This window comes from Littorina saxatilis, linkage group LG2 (genome assembly GCF_037325665.1).
Source record: "Littorina saxatilis isolate snail1 linkage group LG2, US_GU_Lsax_2.0, whole genome shotgun sequence".
Taxonomy (NCBI): domain Eukaryota; kingdom Metazoa; phylum Mollusca; class Gastropoda; order Littorinimorpha; family Littorinidae; genus Littorina; species Littorina saxatilis.
The window spans coordinates 30,501,147-30,523,490 of record NC_090246.1 but is presented as its reverse complement, the minus strand read 5'-3'; the positions used below and the strand labels follow the sequence as shown (position 1 = coordinate 30,523,490).

Sequence of the window (22,344 nt, the reverse complement as noted above, 5' to 3'; positions counted from 1 at the left end):
CAGCGCGGGGGGAGGGGGCGTTCGGGGACATTACATCAGGAACAGACTTGAAAACTGACAAGTTATTCGTCATGCTTGACTCAATCGAACCCGGAATAACAGCGGCAGCAGACTTCAGTTGCGTTTGGAAATATCACGAATCAGCAAACTGCCAGTCCGCATCAAGTGCGATCGATACACATTTAGCTGCAAAAGCCCTCAGGGGGTTTTACAATCGATTTTTATAAGGTCTTACGCAATGTATTCGTTGTGTCTCCATGACATGCCCCTGCTGCAGAACAGAGCAGCCTGCTCGGCGAGTGCTTGCGTTCCGACCGAACTTGACCTCAAAGATACAGACGAAAGCTGTGATTTCTAATAATAGCGACGGCCTGCCCAAAATAGTACGAGTTGGAAGCAAATAAAAATATGACGTCAGCAAAATGTTCACGCATACATAAGGACATAGTTTTATGCATTAGCTAGATCGCCATTTTTCAAGGAACCGGCGGTCTTGGAATCGAAAATGGTTTGTGTAAAGTACGGTTAGTGGAAAGTACCTCGACAACGGTACCAATCGGCTGTTTCCGTTAGTGTCCGACAGTTGCTCGGCTACTTCCGCTGAAAAGGCAGATCAAAGCACAGGTGCCCGAAATGAAAGAACGGGAGACATTCTGCTTCTTTGCATTTTGTCGATTAATGAGTGCTCACAGACAGCTCTAGGACTGGCAGGTAGGTTGCTCATCTTGACATGCACATTGACCATTAACGACACTGGTTTCCATAGCAAAGACGAAGGCAAATCTGTCTTCCGAACAAAGGGGGTTGGAGTGGACAGACAGCAGACGTAAACAAAAGCATGCCTGCCGTACTGTTGTGTCTGGGTAGACTGCAGGATGTGCGAAGTAGGACAACCTTTGGCATTACATGCAAACGAAACAATTTGGCCGTAATCCATAACTATTCCAAACTATTAGCTGGCTGCATTTTCATGAAATGTCCAGATGATGTGACTGAGATGTTTTACCCATTGTGGTCAGGTAATTTTAGCTCTGCTTATCAATTCGAAAAGCCAAAAGGACTGCCCCTGTCTGACCCAGCGGGTTTCTTTTTGTTTTTGTTTTGTGGGCGGATGTGTCTGCGATTCTTTCCGATTCGGATTTTAAATGAGTTTGTACGTAGATACTATGTTTAACTTAGACACATACATGTGCACATCAGTACAAAATTAGAGCTGGTAGTGGTATACATGTCTAGTTGCAGAGTGTGTCATGTCTATAGTTGCAGAGTGTGTCCTTTGTGTCATTTCTCTAAACTGACGGTTACTTGCCCCTTCCATCTATGATCTATGATGTAACAAGTGCACATAACCCAGCTGATTTAGGAGACATGGGGCATGGTGGGGTGATTATATACAATACCGTACACATGCACTTACCTACTGCATTTAAACCACCCAGTTTTAATTACTTTCAAGACCAGTCATGATAATCTCTCATTATCTGATAAAATGATAAAAGCAACAGCAAGCACCTCCAGTTTATTTTTATATAAGGATATATGCAGTCAAACATTCCATGGTGTTTTCTTCATCAGTGAGAGTGATGCAGTTCGCATTTTAGTCAACAAATTTAGTTTTACTTTTAATAAGCAATATTAATTATCATGAATATGTTTCACATCTAGGCTATCTAGGTTTCAAAGCATTTATCAGATAATAGTGACATCAACACAACCATATGCAGATCAAATTGCACAGCTAGTATAGGTACCAAATGCACACAGTGACATTTATGGATTGATCTGTACCAAGTAGTCTGAGGTTCATTTTCATGCATACATCAGTTAGGGACGAGTCTCCTCTTGCTCTGGCTGATACCTCTTGCTCTGGCTGATACCTAAAGTGTCAAGAGTTCAGAACAGAAATGCAAGGCTACTTAACTTTCCCACACACTGCAGTATGTGAGTCTTTTGTCACAAATTGCAGGGTTTAGACAAAAATACAGAACTTCTAACTCTAACTGCAGTAGGTTTGACTTTACATGACTTTTTTCACTTCAGCCTAGTTGGTGCAAGTGAAGTTTTAAAATACAAGTATAGTGGTAGCCTGTTTATATTTATGACCTCCAAAGATTGGGTCTTAAAAGAGGGGAAGTCTTAAAATGAAAATGAATGTACTGGCGTTATAATATAATGAGCAGAAACTCTGAGAAAGGGTTTTATTGACTCCTCTGAGTGATCAGGAGAGTCTTAGGAATGAGCAGTGTCAGGTCGGCCGGAAAGCCGTCCATAAACAACAATTTTAAAGTTGAGTTTATCTCGAATGTTTTTGAATCTATTTAGCTTTGTTGTTCTTCTTCTGCGTTCGATATTCATGGCCATGAAAGCTAGAGCTTTGAAACTTTGCACACTTCTAGGGTTTGAAGATTTCCTGACATGACCCCAGTTTGGTTGACTCTCCTCACATTTTGGGGTTACAGCGGGGTCATGTTCGGTTAATAAAACTTAACATTGAGGATTTAAATTTTTTTATTTTTTTATTGCTAAAGCCACCAAATTTCACACACTTGTACTTGTAGGATTTGATGATCTTCAGACATGACACAGATTTAGCTGGTTTTCATCAAATTTCAAGATCACAGCATGAAAATGTTGGCTCGAAAAGATCCAACAATATAGCTATTCTGATGGACACGTGGGGGAATTCGGGGGCTGTGATTGGATGGTCTCACACATCCCTTTTCCGATCATCAAAGCATAATGCTATGGAAGTCGGCCATTTTTGCCAATATCCAAAAGCATATTGGCAATAACAAAGACGCATGGTTCCGGTTTCTTCCACGTGTATAAAGTACACGCATACCTCGCCAGGTTTGTTCATGTGACAAGTCGACAGACGATGCCATTTGCTTTGTGTGTGTTTTTGTTGTTTCTTAATGTACATGACATACATTACGTGTAAAATCCAGTTCTTTAACAGGCAACAAACCTTGCAAATTTCCAGAAGCTGCAATCTGAAGCGACCTATCTCTGATTCTAGCAGACGATCTCTCCAATGTTTAACACAAAATCAGCAAACTCTCCTGTCACATAGAACGTCCATTGTATAGTGCAATGTTGAAATGAAGTTACTGGTCTCAAACATTTAGTCGTTTCTTCTGAGACAATCCTTGTTCTCTTATCATCTACAGATTTAGTCTTCACCACGCGAATTCCCAACAGAAGTCAGACTTTCGAACATACAATCTACGTAGGCAAGCATGATACGTCATGACGTCATCTGATTCCTAGCTTATTGACGTAATGCTAAACATCCGGTTATCTCGAGTTTTCTCCGTAATACATGTCCGTGGGTTTTTCAATGTTCGGTTATTTCCGTGGCTTCATGCGGAAAGGGAACCGTCGTCTGCAATCAACGACATGGACCATTCTGGTACTTGTTGCTGACAAAAACATGATTTTAACACAGAATTTAATGTCAGAATAGCTATATAAACGCTATTTTGTTTTCAGCGTAGCAATAGGGTCCGATATTTAGACTCTAACGAGTATAATGCGACTCGTCGGCATAATACTTGTCTCGTCTAAATATCGGGCCCTATTGCTACGCTGAAAACACAATAGCTGTACTACTAAAAGTAAAAATATCCACTGAGCTATCAAGGGAATAAGTCTCCACTTCCTCATTGTTTGAATTGAGGTCACAGCTTGATGTCTGGGGTGATTTACTTTTGGCTAGACAAGTGGTGATGACACCATGCTATGATGTCATTGTGTCCGAAATGAGATCAATCAAGTGTCAGAACAAATTTTGTTTGTCTTGGCCAGCCCAGTAATAATCCTGTCAACTTGGATGCAACTGGGTCCAAAAACAATTATAATGGTTTTTGTGTTATTTTCTCTTTGCTCTCTCACTCAAAATGTAGAGGGTATGAGTCTGAGATTAGTGATGATGGTGGGATGGGGGATGGGGGTGGTGTAAGCTTGTTTATAGGATTGAATGACTAAATGAATTGATATGTCAGGTCACATTAGGATCAAGATAAAGTTTGGGGCAATTATTTATGTGGGTAGATTAGCAAATAGTTTTGATTCATATACAGTGGAACCGTTCTTTTCTAATCTGAGAAAACAGGGTCTTTAAAGGGGGGGGGGGGGGTTCTTAGGAGGTGGGGGTGATGGTGTTCCACTGTAATTTAGTGATTGTAATGGGACATGACGAAGGGTAGTCATATTAAGCGCTTGCTTTTCTTGTTACTCTTGATAGGGGGCAGGTATTAGATCTAGGAGTCCTAAAACCAAAGGGGGATACAGTGCAAGTTTTAAGACCGTTCCCCCCCTATTGCCATGGTTTTCCAGATTTGTCTGCAAACATCTGTAAATTTACCTCCATTTAAATTTTTCTAACCTCTTTTGTTTTTAAGAAATCTCAGATTTTTGTAGGTCTTAAAAAAGTGGGAGAAGGGTCCACTGTACCACTGCAGCCCATAAATAGTAAGAAAGTACAGTTTTACTTGTAAGCAGGTTTCATTCTTGTCTTTAAAATGTGTCTTCAGGCTTGTTAACAGCAAGGCTCTGAAGGCAGCCTGTGCCCTTTGGAGCACACCTGGGCACCTGACTATCTTTTTTGGCACTGGAAAGCAGCTAGGGCACTTTGAGCCGGGCATCTCCTGCACCCACCTGCTTCCGAAGCCATTCGTCACCTGAGCGGGAAAAAATGGGCAGCTCCTCCTCCAAGTTCCGCAAGCACCTGCAGAGTGGGGATGAAGTGCAGGCTCTGCAGCTGTACACTAACAACTCTGACCTCCAGAAAGCCCTTGACCCCAACTGTTCCTATGGCGACTCACATCAGCACGAAACGCCGATGCACTATGCTGCGCGGCATGGCATGAAAACATTATTACGGTATGGTTGTGTTCTGGTTGGGAGGGGGTGGGGTTGGAGTGGAGATATATAATCTTACTCATTCTACCCCTGAATGAAAGTTTCTTAAGGTTATTTGTCACTAACAGTTTGTAAAGCTATTCAGCGTATAGAATCTGTGGGTCCAAGTGACTCCCTAAAATTCTCATTGATTAATTATTTGCAATTGCATTACTTACACAGAGCTGCCAACTGCTACGATTTCGGCGTAGCATACTATGATTTTGCAGCAATTGCTATGCTGCTACGCTAAGCCCAAAACTGCTACGCTCAACAACAAAATGACAGGCATGCAAAATGTCCACTTATCGCTCGACAATCAACAATGAACATAGCGCAACTAGCCAAGTACCGAACGATGGGAACAACTCCGATATGACTGATCGAGGTTGTCCACATGACTTGCTTAGCCAATCGTGAATTTTGTTGCCAGCATTCGCCTTTCCGGTGACTCTCTGGGACAATCAGGAATTTGATTAAAATGTGCAATTCAGTTGTGGACTCGTAGTCTGCATATTTTAGATTGACCCTTGCACAGTGTTTGAAGTGTAAATGGGAGGCAGAATAAAACTGAGAAAACGGAAGGGTAATAATGGTGCAGTTTCCACGCCAAAGCGGGCGAATCATTTTCAAAGATTTTTGCTGAAGAATTCGACGGACTTTGCGTGTATGGGTAATGTTGAACTCAGTTTAGCGTTGTTACTTCGCAGCTCAGAGTCCACTTGTTGGAATCCACTGCGATTTAAGCCTCTAATTTTGCCGAACTTGCTCTTTTAAGCACAACAACTCAGTGTAGATACCGTGGAAAGTTACGGAATGATGCCTTTCATTTATGTTGGTTTTAGAAGGAAAACATGCTTTCCTCATCATTTTCGTCGATCAAATGACCAAATTAATTAATTGTGCTTACATGAGTGAACGTGGGATTTTCAGCCCATGAACGAAAAGGTTCCCTGGTGTAAATGAGGTTACTAAACATATTTATTCTTATCAAAGTTTTAGATGGCATATATGCGGGTGTGCAATTCAAATTGAAGATAATGCTACGCTTAAACACCAATTGCTACTCTAAAAATTCAAAAATGCCGGAAAATGTTACTCTTTGGGCTTCACAGGGGTTGGCAGCTATGCTTACAGGGGTGGAATGAGTGTTTACAAAAACAGTAAACTTATGAGAGTAACACTTTTTTGTTTGCAGATTATTTCTCTATGACAAGGGAGGGAATCCCAATAAGACAAATGCAAAGAAAGAGACAGCCTTGCACTGTGCATGCATGGAGAAAAACTCCCAGTTCTACAATGTTCAGAAGAGGCGTGTGGAATGCCTAAACATGATACTTAACTGGCGGGGAGCTACCTTACAGGAAGGGCAGGTGGAGAGAATAGATCTTGGCGCTGCAGACGAGGTATGTTTCAGTTTTCTTGCTCTTTTGTAAATGTAAGAATGTTTAACTCTGCTGCTACAGTTGAACCTGTCTATAGTAACTAATCAAGGGGACCCCCAAAAGTGGTTGTTATAGACAGGTGGTCGCTATAAAAGGTGAGAAAAAAAAGTTTGGAGATACTTGTTGGTGGTCTCAATGGGCAGGTGGACGTTATTGAGAGGTGGTGGTCAGGCGAGGTTCGACTGTATGATGATTTCCTTATTATGTTATTTGAGTCAACAGCAAGTAATTTACCTTCAGTCTTTGACTGCTGTCTAAATATATTTGTTTCTAAACCAAACCAAACAGAAGTTGTGTACCTTATTGTTGATACAGTGGAACCCCCCATTTAATACATGTACCTCCAAAAATCTGAGAAAAGGTGGAAGTCTTAAAATGGGGGTAATTTTACAGAGGTTATGAACAGAGAGTCTGAGAAAAGGTGGAAGCCTTAAAATGGGGGTAATTTTACAGAGGTTATGAACAGAGAGTCTGAGAAAAGGTGGAAGCCTTAAAATGGGGGTAATTTTACAGAGGTTATGAACAGAGAGTCTGAGAAAAGGTGGAAGTCTTAAAATGGGGGTAATTTTACAGAGGTTATGAACAGAGAGTCTGAGAAAATAAGGTTTTAAAAGGAGGGAGACTTGAATTTGGGGGGGGGAGGGGGGGAGGGGGGTGTCTTAAAAGGGGGGTTCCACTGTATAACTTTAGTTTTATTTTCAAGTTTTAAGTTTTATTTTCTTCCTTTGTTTTGCAGAAGAAAAACACAGCTTTGCACTATGCTGCTGCGTCTGGTCTCAAGGAATGCGTCGAGGTGTGTGCTTCATGTTTTTCTTGTTGTGCACCAAACGGACACATTTTTATGCAGCTGTAATCAGCTGAAAGATCACTATGTTGGCACAGGCTGTTGCAGATTCTATTCTTCTTCGTTCACTGTTGCAGATTCTATGATATTGTTGTTGCAAATATGCTGTTTGATGCAAATTCTGTACAATTTCTTGACTTCATTACAAAAAAACAAAGAAACAACAACAATTGAACATTGTTGCATGTAATATGTTACTCAAATTTGAAACAAATATATATGCACCTTAATTTTTTTTCATTCTGGTTTTGGATAACTGTTGTTCACTAACCGAGATGTTATTTTTTCTGTTACTCAGATTTTAGTGCAGCATGGTGCCCCCTTGTCACTGGAGAATGAGGACAACTGGACACCATGTGAATCTGCTGAGAAGAGCCACCATGACAAGATAGCTCGATTTCTGGAGTCAAAGATAGTTTTCTCTGTGAGTTTTTGAAAGGCTTTATTGATTGTGTTGGACGGGCGCAGTGGCATGGTGGTAAGCCGTCGGCCTCCTAATCGGGAGGTCGTGAGTTTGAATCATGGTCGCTGGTGGGTTAAGAGTGGAGATTTTTTCGATCTCCCAGGTCAACTTATGTGCAGACCTACTAGTGACTTAACCCCCTTCGTGTGTACACGCAAGCACAAGACCAAGTGTGCACGGAAAAGATCCTGTAATCTATGTCAGAGTTCGGTGGGTTATAGAAACACGAAAATACCCAGCATGCCTCCCCTGAAATCGGCGTATGCTGCCTGAATGGCGGGGTAAAAACGATCATACACGTAAAAATCCACCCGTGCTATAAACACGAGTGAACGTAGGAGTCAAAGCTCATGAACAAAGAAGAAGAAGAAGATTGTGTTGAACCAGGTCATTCATGGGGGGGGGGGGGGCAGTTGACATATGATATATAATCAGAGCAGGCTAGTAGGTAGTTTGAGATGGACAAAGATGGTTTGCTCTTATTTCTGTATTTGAAATGTAAAGATTTTTTTATTGTGTGGCTTTGCACGAGTATGTCTTACACGGAACTAGTTATTTGTTTTTGTGCCATGGGTGATCAAGATAGGTGGAGAGTTTTAAAAGTTGAAACTGACATTGAACCACGGAATTAGTTTGTACAGTGCCTTTATGTTTGACGAAAACTTCTCTTTTATTTTTGTGTATGAAAGTTCCTATGAGGAAATCAGGAATTCCTGAATGATTCCCTGAACTATTTCCTGATTTTCAAGCAATTAAGGATGTGAAAGTCATGGATGAAAAAAACGTTAAAAAACTCACTGTAGAGTAGCCCCGAAGTGGGTTTTCCTGTATATTGAATTCTTTGAACTTTCATTCCTGTCTATCTGTGTGGCTGGAAGTTGATACATGCAGTTTGATACACAGTGGTACAGCAGTGCCTGCAATGTACTGCCCCCTGCGTGAGTGGACATCTGACATGTCAGAGTATGGTCGTTTATAGAAACACGAAAATACCAAGCATATGGCTGCCTAAATGGCGGGGTAAAAATGGTCATACATGGTAAAAACATTTTTAACTTTACATCAAAGTTCTCTTAGTACAGTGCACAAAAGAATCTTTCACCATGGCTTGCTTTTGAGGGAAATGACATGCTCAAGGTTTGCAGTCAGATTGAACACTTGTGACAACTGCTCAGGGTTTTTATAGGGCGTGCAGTGGGAGACTTGGGTTTGGTCAGGTGGGAGATACACAGTGCACATCAGGGGACAGTATCCAGGGTATAGTAAGATGGATTGGAGCTGAATTGTGGCCTGTCTTTATTTTGAAGGTCAATTAATTAGTTTTATTGCTACTGTTTTAATAGACAAACAGGGACAACAGAAGATGTCCTGTCATCAGAGGGGCTGCACATGGCAGGCACCACCGCATGTTTGTGTGTGTGTTGTCCACTATTTCATCACTCTGTTTCTGTTTCAGAACGACATGGAGACAGAGCCCCTGCCCCCTATAGAGGAGTACTGCGGTCTGAGAGCTCAGGACTTACAGGAGGCCAAGGATCAGCTACTAGTGGAGACAGCTGACATGCTTAGTGTACCCCTCTTCACTGCTGAGGCTCTGCTCCGCAACCATGGTAAGCTTTGGCTTCTGAGCGGGTTTCAAGATTTCTTGTGTAAGATTTTGTGTGCAAGCTCTTTTGGCAGAAACTTCTTGTGTGTCACTGGCTTCTGTTGAAGCAGTTGTATTCTCTACCCCGTGTTGGTCCCAGATTGCCTTTGCTTTGGTGAGAAGGGTCTAATATTCATGTGAAGGTCTACTGCACTGTGCTTACCTGTTTAAGTGTATAGTGTATCTGTTAAACAGAATGGTCAAGGGAGACACTTCTGGAGGCCTGGATGGAGGACCCAGTGGCCTGTTGTCACAAGTGTGGAGTTACTCCCCCTGGTTCACTCTTCAGCGAGAAGCCTGAAGTCCAGGAGAGTCTTGCCAGCCCCCTCCCCAGCCCTTCTCATGCCAGCGGCTCGTCCGCAGAGGGAGAGTGCAATATCTGCATGAGCATCTTCGTCTTGGCTGAAGAGCCCGTCCACATGACCTGCATGCATCAGTTCTGTCGGCCATGTTGGCAAAGGTGAGCTGATAAGATGCTGTCGTGCTTGGGAAGAGATCTGTAAAGCTAAATGATAAGGGGAGGAAAAGGCTGGAGAGCTGTGGGAAGAGATCTGTAAACCTAAATGATAAGGGGAGAAAAAGGCTGGAGAGCTGTGGGAAGAGATCTGTAAAGCTAAATGATAAGGGGAGGAAGAGGCTGGAGAGCTGTGGGAAGAGATCTGTAAAGCTAAATGATAAGGGGAGGAAAAGGCTGGAGAGCTGTGGGAAGAGATCTGTAAAGCTAAATGATAAGGGAAGGAAAAGGCTGGAGAGCTGTGGGAAGAGATCTGTAAAGCTAAATGATAAGGGGAGGAAAAGGCTGGAGAGCTGTGGGAAGAGATCTGTAAAGCTAAATGATAAGGGGAGGAAAAGGCTGGAGAGCTGTGGGAAGAGATCTGTAAAGCTAAATGATAAGGGGAGGAAAAGGCTGGAGAGCTGTGGGAAGAGATCTGTAAAGCTAAATGATAAGGGGAGGAAAAGGCTGGAGAGCTGTGGGAAGAGATCTGTAAAGCTAAATGATAAGGGGAGGAAAAGGCTGGAGAGCTGTGCAGTGAACTTCCCCCTTCCCTCTTTGATTTTTAGACCTTCAAAATCTGAGAAAATCGGGTCCTAAAATGGAGGGAGTCTTGAAAATAAAATGAAGGTTAATTTACAGAAACAGAAGCCTGAAAAGAACAAGTCTTGAAATGGGGTGGGGTGGGTGTGGGGGGGGCCTTAAAAGTTTTTGTTTTGTTTTACTGTTTACAAGAAAATGATGTTCAGTGCAAACTAACACTCTTCTTTGCAAGATTACCTCAGCAGGGACAAGAGTAATGGTAAATCGGGTAATGATTATTGCTAGAGGTACCACATGGAACATGCATTTTCGGCGTAAAGAAAGAATCCATTCCTTCTTTCACATGTCAGACTCCACTTTTGTTTTGCGCTGGAAGAGTATTTTGACGGAAACAGTCTTTGAAGGTTTCAGGGCTAGCTGGTACTCCTCTGTTTAGCATGTTTCCTAGCCTTGCCTTTACTGTTATTTCATTGTTAATTTTTCTCTCTCACCTTTTTTGTTTTCAATTTTTTTTTAACCCAATATTGAATCAGAGCTCTTGTACAGGTATCTAAACATGAAGATTCAAGAAGGAGACGCCCATCACATCACCTGCCCTGGTCACAACTGTTGCATGCTGGTCCCGGTGGAAATCATCGAGAACATTGTGTCCAGGGACATGGCACGCAGATACCTGCAGTTTGACATCAAGGTAGGGGTTCACTACAGGTTTGAATGAAGGCCGTAGCTTGGTCATTCAGTGGTACCTGCGATGAAAGGACACCTTTTGGACCAGCGGAGAGTCTTGGTGGCCTTTCATGACGGGTATATTTTGGTCAAAATGATACCCAAAGCAAAATTAGATGTCCTTTATTGGGAGGTGTCCTCTTATCGGATAAATTTGAATAGCATTGGCAAGTGCTAGTCTCAAGCATCATTGATGTCTCTGTGTGGTATTTTAAAGTAAGGGGTGAATGAAGGCCCCCCGCGGGTTAGGGGGAAGAATTTGCCCGATGCTCCCCAGCATGTCGTAGGAGGCGACTAACGGATTCTGTTTCTCCTTTTACCCTTGTTAAGTGTTTCTTGTATAGAATATAGTCAATTTTTGTAAGGATTTTGGTCAAGCAGTATGTAAGAAATCTTCTTCTTCTTCTTCTGGGTTCGTGGGCTGAAACTCCCACGTACACTCGGTTTTTTTTGCACGAGTGGAATTTTACGTGTATGACCGTTTTTTACCCCGCCATTTAGGCAGCCATACGCCGTTTTCGGAGGAGTATGTAAGAAATGTTAAGTCCTTTGTACTGGAAACTTGCATTCTCCCAGTAAGGTAATATATTGTACTACGTTGCAGGCCCCTGGAGCAAATTTTTGATTAGTGCTTTTGTGAACAAGAAACAATTGACAAGTGGCTCTATCCCATCTCCCCCCTTTCCCTGTCGCGATATAACCTTCGTGGTTGAAAACGACGTTAAACACCAAATAAAGAAAAGAAACAAAAGGTGAATGAAGATGTACGTTTGACAAAGGGGAATAATTTTATCAGCTGAATAGCATTTGCTCACTTTAAAGATCAGCAGATTCATATAATTATGTCTGATTCATTTACCCAACAGTTTGTTTGTTTGTTTGTTTGTTTGTTTGTTTGTTTGCTTAACGCCCAGTCCACCACGAAGGGTGATATCAGGGCGGTGCTGCTTTGACATTTAACGTGCGCCACACACAAGACAGAAGTCGCAGCACAGGCTTCATGTCTTACCCAGTCACATTATTCTGACACCGGACCAACCAGTCCTAGCACTAACCCCATAATGCCAGACGCCAGGCGGAGCAGCCACAAGATTGCCAATTTTAAAGTCTTAGGTATGACCCGGCCGGGGTTTGAACCCACGACCTCCCGATCACTGGGCGGACGCCTTACCACTAGGCCACCGTGTTGCGGTCCCAACAGTTTGTGAATGTTTGACTATTTCCTCTTTTTGAGTCACTTGAGAAAAAGTGACTCTATGTAATCGGTCAGTGTTAGTCTGTCCGGCCGGCCGGCCGTCCGTCCGGCCGGCCATCCGGCCGGCCGTCCGTAGACACCACCTTAACGTTGGACTTTTCTCGGAAACTATCAAAGCGATCGGGCTCATATTTTGTTTAGTCGTGACCTCCAATGACCTCTACACTTTAACGATGGTTTCGTTGACCTTTGACCTTTTTCAAGGTCACAGGTCAGCGTCAAAGGAAAAATTAGACATTTTATATCTTTGACAAAGTTCATCGGATGTGATTGAAACTTTGTAGGATTATTCTTTACATCAAAGTATTTACATCTGTAGCCTTTTACGAACGTTATCAGAAAAACAAGGGAGATAACTAGCCTTTTCTGTTCGGCAACACACAACTTAACGTTGGGCTTTTCTCGGAAACTATAAAAGTGACCGGGCTCAAATTTTATGTGAACGTGACTCATTGTGTTGTGAATAGCAATTTCTTCCTGTCCATCTGATGCCTCATATAATATTCAGAACTGCGAAAGTGACTCGATCGAGCGTTTGCTCTTCTTGTTTTCTCAATGAAATAATTATATAAAAGTTCTCGTTTGGGCTAAAAGAAGTAATTTGGAAAATACAGAAATGTTGATACCACTCATCCCCAGTGTGTGTATGTGCGCACTTCTGATTTCAAATACTGCAGAATGTACTGATCAGTATAATACATATTTTCTGATTTATTTTTCACAACAGGCATTTGTAGATAGCAATCCAGATATGAAGTGGTGCCCCTACCCGGGCTGTGGCCGAGCGGTCAAGCTACCAGAGATTGATGGCATGGTCGCCAGCAATTCACAGACTAGAATGTCTATACCCAGCGACACTTCTCGCAGCGTAGACTGCGGTGCTAGTCACTACTTCTGCTGGTAAGTGCTGGGAGTTTGTTCTTGGTAGACAGCATCTATTTTTTCAGTGTTCAATGTTGCTGGATATATAGGTTACACACTCCGAGTTCTGAATATCGTGCATATTTTCCCTAGGGTCGATTTTCAGGTATTACCGAGCCTCTGGCCACATATAGGCCGCGTCACTATATTAGCCGCCGTCGAAAAAAATATAATCAGATCGTGTCAATCAATCAAAACAACCAGGCAAATGAAAGTACGGTATTTGGCGAAATCGGCTCCGAGAATAAACAAGTGAAACAAAGAAGAAAAGTGAAAAAGTTTGAAGAAAAATATTACACACACAATTTGTAACCAACATACACATGTAGTCCGGCCCGGAATAAGCTTTTTGGGGATGATTTACGACTTTTGCGCACATTTCGAGCAGACGAAAACACAACATGGCGGCTCTCGCTCCTCCAACTATCGCGAGACACAAAAAAACGAAATCTCACGCGCGCGAGATCCTGATACATCCGGTGTTTCTCTGTACGCTATCTTGTCACGACGACTTGTTGACAAACGAAGATTCGCGAAAGAAAGAGAAAAGCGCCGAGTCTTGAGTAGAGAGCTAATAAAGTACCGGTAATCGCTACTCGAGCGAAATGAAAATCCGCGGCGACTTCCATTAGGTGAATGCTATTCAAGTTTAGGTAACGTTTTAGCCGCATCTTTTTATAAGCCGCAATGCGATTTTTTTTTTAAAAAAAGTCGCGGCTTGTAGTCTGTCAAATACGGTAATCCCCTCTACAGCTAACAGAGACAAAGAGGCAGGTCATGGGATAAATACAATTATCCTCAGTCTGGATGTAAACCATCTGCTGGAGGTCATCGACAGATCTCCAGTGTTTGGTTTGCAGGGGTGTATCCTCTTTCCAAGCCTGCTGACGTACTGTTTCTAAATATACAGGAGTTTCTGTTTCTTTTGACATTTTGATGTTACGAGGACTGGTGGAAGGCTGGTAAACCTTGTCTTCTTTTGAGCGAGTAAAGTTTATTCATGATATAGAAATCCAGTATCTTTTGACAACTCTAGAAACATTTACTCTTTTTGTTTAAAGTCAGTCATTATTTGTGTTGGCTTGGCTTCACTGTCGCATGTTAGTTACACCTTTAAGCTTCACTTTGGACATTTGTTGTTGTTGCTGGTTTTTGGAGGAACTTGTACATTTTGTGAACATGTGTGTATGTGTTGACTTGAGCAGTGTGGCATTGATTGTGTTGCAGGGAGTGTATAGGAGAGGCACACGAACCCTGTAGCTGTGAAAACTGGGTCAAATGGCAAAGAAAGATAGCTGATGTCAAACCAGAAAATTGTGAGTGTTTCATCATCATACCTTACTTCCAGCCCAAGTGTTCAGTTATAGGCACAGCCCTTCCCATGTAAACAATTCTGCTGATCGTCTCAGATCTGACTATGCTTTTACGTAGGATAAGACCATCCCTCCATTTGGTTACATCCCAAAAATGAGTACCCTGACTGCTTGCTGTGGTGTATTGGAATTTTTTCATGAATTAATTTCTGACATTTCTTAATTAAATGTTGCAGTGAATGGCACAGAAGATGAAACAGAGACGGCTGCAAACTGTCTTTGGCTTGTGACCAACTCCAAAGCCTGTCCCAACTGTAAATCACCCATTCAGAAAAATGAGGGTTGCAACCATATGAAGTGTTCAAAGGTGAGAGAGAGAGAGAGAGAGAGAGAGAGAGAGAGAGAGAGAGAGAGAGAGAGAGAGAGAGAGAGAGAGAGAGAGAGAGAGAGAGAGAGAGAGAGAGAGAGAGAGAGAGAAAATACATGTAAAGAGAGAGAGAGTGTGTTTGTGTGTGTTTGACGGAACGAAAGAGAAAGAGAGAGATGATATGACACCATGTCTTTTCTAATCTTCACATCTTGTGAATTTCAGTGCAAGCATGACTTTTGCTGGGTGTGTCTGGAGCAATGGAAAAGACACAATTCGTCCACAGGAGGGTATTTTAAATGTAATCGTTACGAGGCAGTCAAGAAAGTGGAGGAGCAGGCCGCTGAACTTGTCACTGATGTAAGCATATCATGCAAAAGAAGCACGAATTTTACAGTATTTAAACCAAAATTCTGTGGGAGAAGAAGAAGTGCCTTTTTAAAGCAGTTACATGGCTGTTCTTGCTATGAAAATGTCTTTCTGATGAAAGGCTTTGTCGTCAAGCTAGAAGAATGACAAGATTTTGATTATTTTAATATAAATCCTTACAGAGCAAAAGAAAAGTGTGTCTTTTTTCCCCAAGGCAGCTGCTTTGAGACTTTGTATTTTGTTCGTATTGCTGTTTTCATTGAGGGGATGGTCACCTTTGAATATTAAAAAAAAAAAAACACCAAAGGGAGAGGTTTAAATAGGTGATGTTGACAAAAGTGTTGGTGGAGTTGGGTACAGTGGATCAGGAACCCCAACCGGCACGGTTGGCCTAGTGGTAAGGCGTCCGCCCCGTGATCGGGAGGTCGTGGGTTCGAACCCCGGCCGGGTCATACCTAAGACTTTAAAATTGGCAATCTAGTGGCTGCTCCGCCTGGCGTCTGGCATTATGGGGTTAGTGCTAGGACTGGTTGGTCCGGTGTCAGAATAATGTGACTGGGTGAGACATGAAGCCTGTGCTGCGACTTCTGTCTTGTGTGTGGCGCACGTTATATGTCAAAGCAGCACCGCCCTGATATGGCCCTTCGTGGTCGGCTGGGTGTTAAGCAAATAAAAAAAAAAAAAAAATCAGGAACCCCCCTTTTAAGACCACAAATAATCTGGGAAAATCAGGCCTTAAAAGGACGGGCGCAGTGGTAAGACGTCAGCCTCCTAATCGGGAGGTCGTGAGTTCGAATCCCGGTCGCTGCCGCCTGGTGGGTTAAGAGCGGAGATTTTTCCGATCTCCCAGGTCAACTTATGTGCAGACCTGCTAGTGACTTAACCCCCTTCGTGTGTACACGCAAGCACAAGACCAAGTGCGCACGGAAAAGATCCTGTAATCCATGTCAGAGTTCGGTGGGTTATAGAAACATGAAAATACCCAGCATGCGTCCCCCGAAATCGGCGTATGCTGCCTGAATGGCGGGGTAAAAACGGTCATACACATAAAAATCCACTCATGCTTAAAACATGAGTGAACGTGGGAGTCTAAGCCCATGAACGAAGAAGAAGAAGAAGGAAGGCCTTAAAAGGAAGGTAATCTTAAAATTGGGTAAAGTTTTCAACAGAAAGTCTCTTCTTCTTCAGCGTTCGATGATGGTTGTGTCTATACCGGTTGGCCCATGATGTTGACAAAGTGGGCTGTCAGTTTGAGGTCCTGGGTGCTGCCCCACAGCTTGGTGTCCAGAGTTGTCCCCGTGGGCCAGAAGAAAGTCTCTGAAAGCAAGGTCTTAAAGGGGGCGGGGGCGGGGTGTCTCAAAATGGGGGTCTGAGAAGGGTGGTCTTACTGTTAAGCTTGCTCTCCAGATGCTTGTTACTATCATTCATGTGTGACTTGCTTCCAGGCTGAGGAGAAGAACTGCAGGATGCAAGAACTGAATCGATTTGTTCATTACTACACGCGATTCAAAAATCATGAAAACAGCTACAAGGTATGTTGTGACGGACATTTTTGTTGTGTGAATAGTGCTTTAGTGTGTGCTTCTCTGTTGTCATGCATCCAGTTTTTAGTTTACCTGTTGTGCTCGGAATGTGTAACCAGCAGTGGGGTTGAGGGTAGGGGTTTTAACGGTGTTGAGTGAAATAGGTGAGAGGGGGGTGGGTATGCCATGAATTCGCAATCTATTTGTTTTCTATACATATATAATTTTTTTTATCAGACATTTCAGTTGATCAACTTATAATGTAAGATTTCTTGTCTTTTTATGAGCAGAAAAGGCAGAAAGTGATTCATTTTGAGTTGTTTGTGTTTACAGCTGGAAGAGCCCTTACTTCAAACGGCGAAAGACAAGATGATGAAATTAGCTGAAGCTGTTACAGATATAGGTCAGTTTCATTTGACCCTTTTGTCAGTTTTCTTTCAAACATCAGATGCAGAGTTTACAGAAAACTTTTTTTCATCATTAACATTTACGTCAGTATGGAAACTGGGAGAAAATTGACAGTAAAACTTTTAAGAACATGTTACTGCTGTTTAATTTTTTGCTGACTTTTAGAAGGAAAGCACCTTTTTTTTGCAGGCGAAGTGAAACAACTTTTGTGTACAAATGATAGACATTTATAGGGTTTATGTCCCAAATAGTCACTAGTACTAGGGACAGAAAGAGCAAGTTAGCAAGCAAGCAAGCAGGGTTTATGAAGCATCTCACTGTGTATCTTACCTTTTTTCAGCGACAGCCAAAACCGAAACCCAATTTGTTGAAGATGCAGTAAGGCAGCTGCTGAAAGCTCGACGTGTGCTCAAGTGTTCTTATGTGTACGGGTATTATCTAGACGGCCCTGGCTACAAGAAGATTGTGTTTGAATTTATGCAAGTAAGAGCATTTCAGTTTTCTTCTTACTAGGGGATAATAGTGTGGTTCACTTTTAATTTTTTGTTTGTTTGTATTAAAGTACTTTGTATCAGACTGGGTGTAAAACGGATAATTATTGGTTCTTGTGTTCACCAGCCTGTGTATTTTCTATTCTATTTTTAAAGCAGCATCTTTCTTGAAAGTTTCAGTTTTTGATCTGCCATGGATGGTTGAGATTACTTTCAATGCTTAGCACTTTAAAGGTTACAGGCGTTTCATGCTGATTATAACCCCCCGCGGGTTAGGGGGAAGAATTTACCCGATGCTCCCCAGCATGTCGTAAGAGGCGACTAACAGATTCTGTTTCTCCTTTTACCCTTGTTAAGTGTTTCTTGTATAGAATATAGTCAATGTTTGTAAAGATTTTAGTCAAGCAGTATGTAAGAAATGTTAAGTCCTTTGTACTGGAAACTTGCATTCTCCCAGTAAGGTCATATATTGTACTACGTTGCAAGCCCCTGGAGCAATTTTTTTATTAGTGCTTTTGTGAACAAGAAACAATTAACAAGTGGCTCTATCCCATCTCCCCCCTTTCCCCGTCGCGATATAACCTTGAACGGTTGAAAACGACGTTAAACACCAAATAAAGAAAGAAAAAATGCTGATTATACATGGTTTTTTCCCCCCCCTCCTATTCTCAGACTGAGTTGGAAGAGTGCACAGAGATCCTGTCTCAGATGGTCAACCGACTGTATCTACGCACGCCCCGCTCACGCATCATTGAGCAAGCTCACAACGTGCAGCGCAGACGCCTGGAGTTCACGGCAGCCATCGCCAAGGGTCTGGTACCCCCTGAAACTCCTCCCTCCCTCAGAAAGGGTCGGCGCAAACGCAAGTACAGCATGGAGACTGAAGATGTAAGTGGCAAATTTGTAACAATTATATGTGTGTCTGTCTCTCTTCGTCTCTCTCTTGTCTGTATTTTTTTCTGTTTATTTTTTCTCTATTTTTTGTGTGTATTTTACATTTTTGTTTGTCCTGGTTGTAAGACAAGGCCTTAAACCATTTATCCACATAAAATAAAGGTCAGTCAGTTACACAATCTCTATAATGTTTTGCTGCTTATGTAACATGGAACAATCAGATTGATATTTGTCAGGAAATTGATTAGAGTGGTATTCTGCTGTAAATTGACACATATCGTTTGACATTATGTTTTCAAGGTAGAACTGATAGTTTCTGGTGCAGTTTTGGCAGACATCATCAATCAGTTATTCTGGAAAAAGTGGAATTTTGTGTTTTTGTACAGTCTGATTTAGAGTAAAATTTCATGTGGGTAATTTCTGTATTGATTGACAAATATAAAAGAAAAAACATAAAAAGGTGAATTTATAGAACTTTAATTATAGTAAAAAAAAAAATATATTCACCAGAAGTTATCCTATCGGTCCTTAAAATGCAACAGACAAATGAAAATGATGGGTGCATGATCACGACTATTTCTGCATGTTGCTTCTTATAAGATGGTAGGAAGGAAGACAATTGACAAATACAAATTCTTCCCCAGCGCCTTCTTTTTACAGTGGAGGAAAAATAGTAATGACAAATGTGTAATATTTTATTAAATTACATATCTTACCCAACTCACATATAGCAATTAACCCTGGTTCAGTGCTAGTAACGCTGTACGCGTCCCCTTGGTAACAAGGGAGACCACTCTAAAAAAGAGTGACCCATCCCATAATGCCAGACTAACTTCACGTCTGACTTCCGTATGCGTGCGCATATGCCGCCATTTACATCATTCCAAAACTCAGCGGTCAGCTAGCTGGTCGCAGTTCTGTACGCTCTGGCTGTTTCTTCAGCCTTGGTACTTGGTCTTTGGACTGGGTTCTTTCTCCTTGGTATTCTACTTGTGGTCTTGTCTTCGCGACTATGTGAGGTGAGATCGTTTTGGTTTTGCATTGAATTTTGTGGGCGTTTTTGGCCATTGTTTGACTTGTGAAATTTTTTGACAAAATTTTTTCGTGAGTTGTTTGGCCATGGCGGATAACGTCAAGAAGAGGCAGGGGTCTAGGCATGTAGCTGCTGAGTCTCCTCCTCCAAAGAAAACGCCTAGAAAGGTTAAACAGTCTAGTCAGGCTGTGGTTTCGGTTCTAGAGCCGACATCGAACAAATGTGTAGATGTTGTTGACATGCCGTCGGCGGCCATTTTTGACCGGTAAGCCGGTAGAGAAAATTGCTCATGTGGATAAGCCGGTTAAAGCGGCTCCTGTTTCTCTCATTCCTGGTCTTGCGGCAGCGGACGTTGCCGCTTTGCTTCTCTCCCTTAGTAATCAGGTGTCGTCGTTGGCGGAAGAAATTTCTTCAACGAAAGCGGAGCTGCGTGCTCTTCCGGCTGGTGTGGCTGGCGCTTCCTCCTTGGTTAAGGTGCGGCCTTCTCCGTCAGCCACGGTTACTCGGGCGGACGTGCATGCGGTGCAGGATGATGGTGGACTCTCGTTTCCGGAGGGTGGTCCTTCTTCCGGTGTGTCTCGTCGTTCTGGAGGTATGTCGACTGCACATATATCCGGGTTCTCCGGGGAAAGTGCAGTGCGTCCCCAAGAGAAAGTAGCCCCCGGCTCCGGCTGTTAGGGTGAAAGTTCTGATCCTTGGGCTGGCCAACACCGATCTGTCGGTAGGTCGGTTCGGGGTAAGGACCTTGGGGAGTGTACGGAAGTCTCTGTACATCCTTCTCCGTCATGTGACAATGGACAGGGGTTGCAGCTTCCGCTTCCGCCCTGGGGGCAGGAAGAGAACAGTAGGGCTGATTCTTTGCTAGACTATGACAGTCAAGTGGGGGGTCAGCTTCCGGATTGCACGGTTGTGCATGACGGCTGTTCAGATGAAGGTGCTGCCAAAGTGGCAATTAGCACTGAATTCACACTTCCGTTCAAGTTGCAAGTGCAGTGGCACTCGCAGCTGAATGGGTTTCAATCCACTTCCGCTTCCGCTTTTGCGGCTGTGGCTTCTGGTTGCAGGATGATATAGCCTTCTGCCGTTAACACTGTGGTGTTGGTAGTCGGCACTCATCAGCCTTTGGCTTCCGGTTCCGTTACTGCGGTTCCTCTGCTGTTACACAGGCTGCATCCACTTCCTCTTCCAGTTTTTCAGTTGGCATGAGGCAGGTGAATGGAGGATCCGTTCACGGAGTTCTGGCTTCCGGGAATTTTTCCCGGCCTTTCCCGCTTTTTGGCAGGTGTTGCCTTATCGGGATTGGTTTCCGGTTCTCATCCTTTCGAAGTTTGTTGGGATGATGAGGGTATAGAAGACGAAGCTTCTGAGGCAGATGGAGAGGCCGCTTTTTGTCTTTTGGCTAAGCTGCCATCTTTGGTAGCTCTTGCAGCAGGGGTTGCTACACGCTATTTTCCCGTAGGGATAGCAGTAGCATCGTCATCTGCCCTTTCTCCTCCATCATTTTTGGCGTGTTTTGCTCCTTCTCAGGAACAATCTGCGAACTCAAACGATGTTTTGCCCCACCTCTGCCTTTGCTGGCATCTCATGGGGAGGCTCTTGCTTCAGCTTTGCCGTGGTTGGCGTCATTTTCAACTGTTTTGAGCGTTCTAAGGAAAATCTTCGAACGTCTAGTTCTTAGATCCTCTATCGGGGGCGTGTGAGCTTGTGGAAGTTTTTTCTCAAACAAGTCTCCTTTGTCACCACTTCCTTTATGAGCAGCGCTAGGCTAAGCACCTGCTGCGGTGTTGCGTTAGCTTGCGTCACTGGCTCAAGAAGCGCGTCACTAGCTGAGCGCTGTCCGTAGGTCTCGGTTAACACAAAGACTAAGAACTTAGATTATTCTTGTGTTCTTTTTACGGAACCGCCCCCGGGTTTCCCGGATTTGACGGACATCCTTCTGGATGTTTATAGCAATGAGAATCTGTCTTTATGTAAGAACAAGGATCTCCTGGCTGTGAAAGATTGTGGTCGCGCTTCTTTATGTTTTTCGCCTTTGAACAAGTTTTTTCATTTGTTCTCTTTCTTGTGGGGTTACGTCCTTGCCGGATATCTTTGTGTTCCATCAGGACGCAGATACAAAGGATGTAGCTTTGCTGTTCGCCTGAGAATAGGTCTCTATCTAAAAGGATTGATCTTTTGGCGAGACTTTTATCTCTTCTTTGCTTGAAGGTTCTCTTTTCGAGTCCGCTTTTATGCTCGCGGACTTTTCCCTTATAAAGAGAAGCTCACTGTAAAAGAAAACGCATGGCAGGCCTTGGCTTTTTCTTGTTTTCAAAAGGAAAGCTTCAGGCTCGACGTTCTGGGCTTTAGCTTTTATCTCCATGCTTTATCAGTCGTGGCAGGGCTTGGTGCCAAATACCCACCTCTCTTTCCCCTGAGGAGTGTCAGCGGTGGGCACACAAAAGCACGCTTTCTCTCTCACTCCCGGCAGTTATGTCAACTGGAGTTTTAGTGCTCGGCATCACTCTTCTTTCCGTCTTTGTGTTTTCCACAACGGCTGAGGGGATTAGGACTCCCACGTTTTGGGGGGAGACACTAGGGCCTTCCTTTTGGGTCTCTTACAGAGATCAATTGAATGTTTCTTCCGCATTTTGATTCACAAATAGATCGGAAGCGGCTACGAATTTTGGTTTTTTGAGCTTCAGGGTTCTGATTTCTATTCTAAGTCAT

At 43.1% G+C, this 22,344-nt stretch overlaps 1 protein-coding gene across 1 annotated transcript in view; it reads left to right on the top strand.

Moving 5' to 3' along the window:
* The first annotated feature begins 293 nt into the window (after positions 1–293).
* The window catches only part of LOC138958744 (ankyrin repeat and IBR domain-containing protein 1-like), a 31,156-nt gene continuing 9,105 nt past the window's right edge, over positions 294–22,344 (top strand). Inside the window, exons 1-16 of the mRNA XM_070330021.1 lie at positions 294–711; positions 4,536–4,884; positions 6,101–6,308; positions 7,084–7,140; positions 7,490–7,615; positions 9,111–9,264; positions 9,495–9,759; positions 10,882–11,026; positions 13,044–13,216; positions 14,465–14,553; positions 14,787–14,917; positions 15,143–15,277; positions 16,732–16,818; positions 17,143–17,212; positions 17,558–17,700; positions 18,381–18,596. Of these exons, the coding sequence (XP_070186122.1) occupies positions 4,697–4,884; positions 6,101–6,308; positions 7,084–7,140; positions 7,490–7,615; positions 9,111–9,264; positions 9,495–9,759; positions 10,882–11,026; positions 13,044–13,216; positions 14,465–14,553; positions 14,787–14,917; positions 15,143–15,277; positions 16,732–16,818; positions 17,143–17,212; positions 17,558–17,700; positions 18,381–18,596 (2,187 nt within the window). The 5' untranslated portion in view covers positions 294–711; positions 4,536–4,696. The remainder of the gene's footprint in view (positions 712–4,535; positions 4,885–6,100; positions 6,309–7,083; positions 7,141–7,489; positions 7,616–9,110; positions 9,265–9,494; positions 9,760–10,881; positions 11,027–13,043; positions 13,217–14,464; positions 14,554–14,786; positions 14,918–15,142; positions 15,278–16,731; positions 16,819–17,142; positions 17,213–17,557; positions 17,701–18,380; positions 18,597–22,344) is intronic.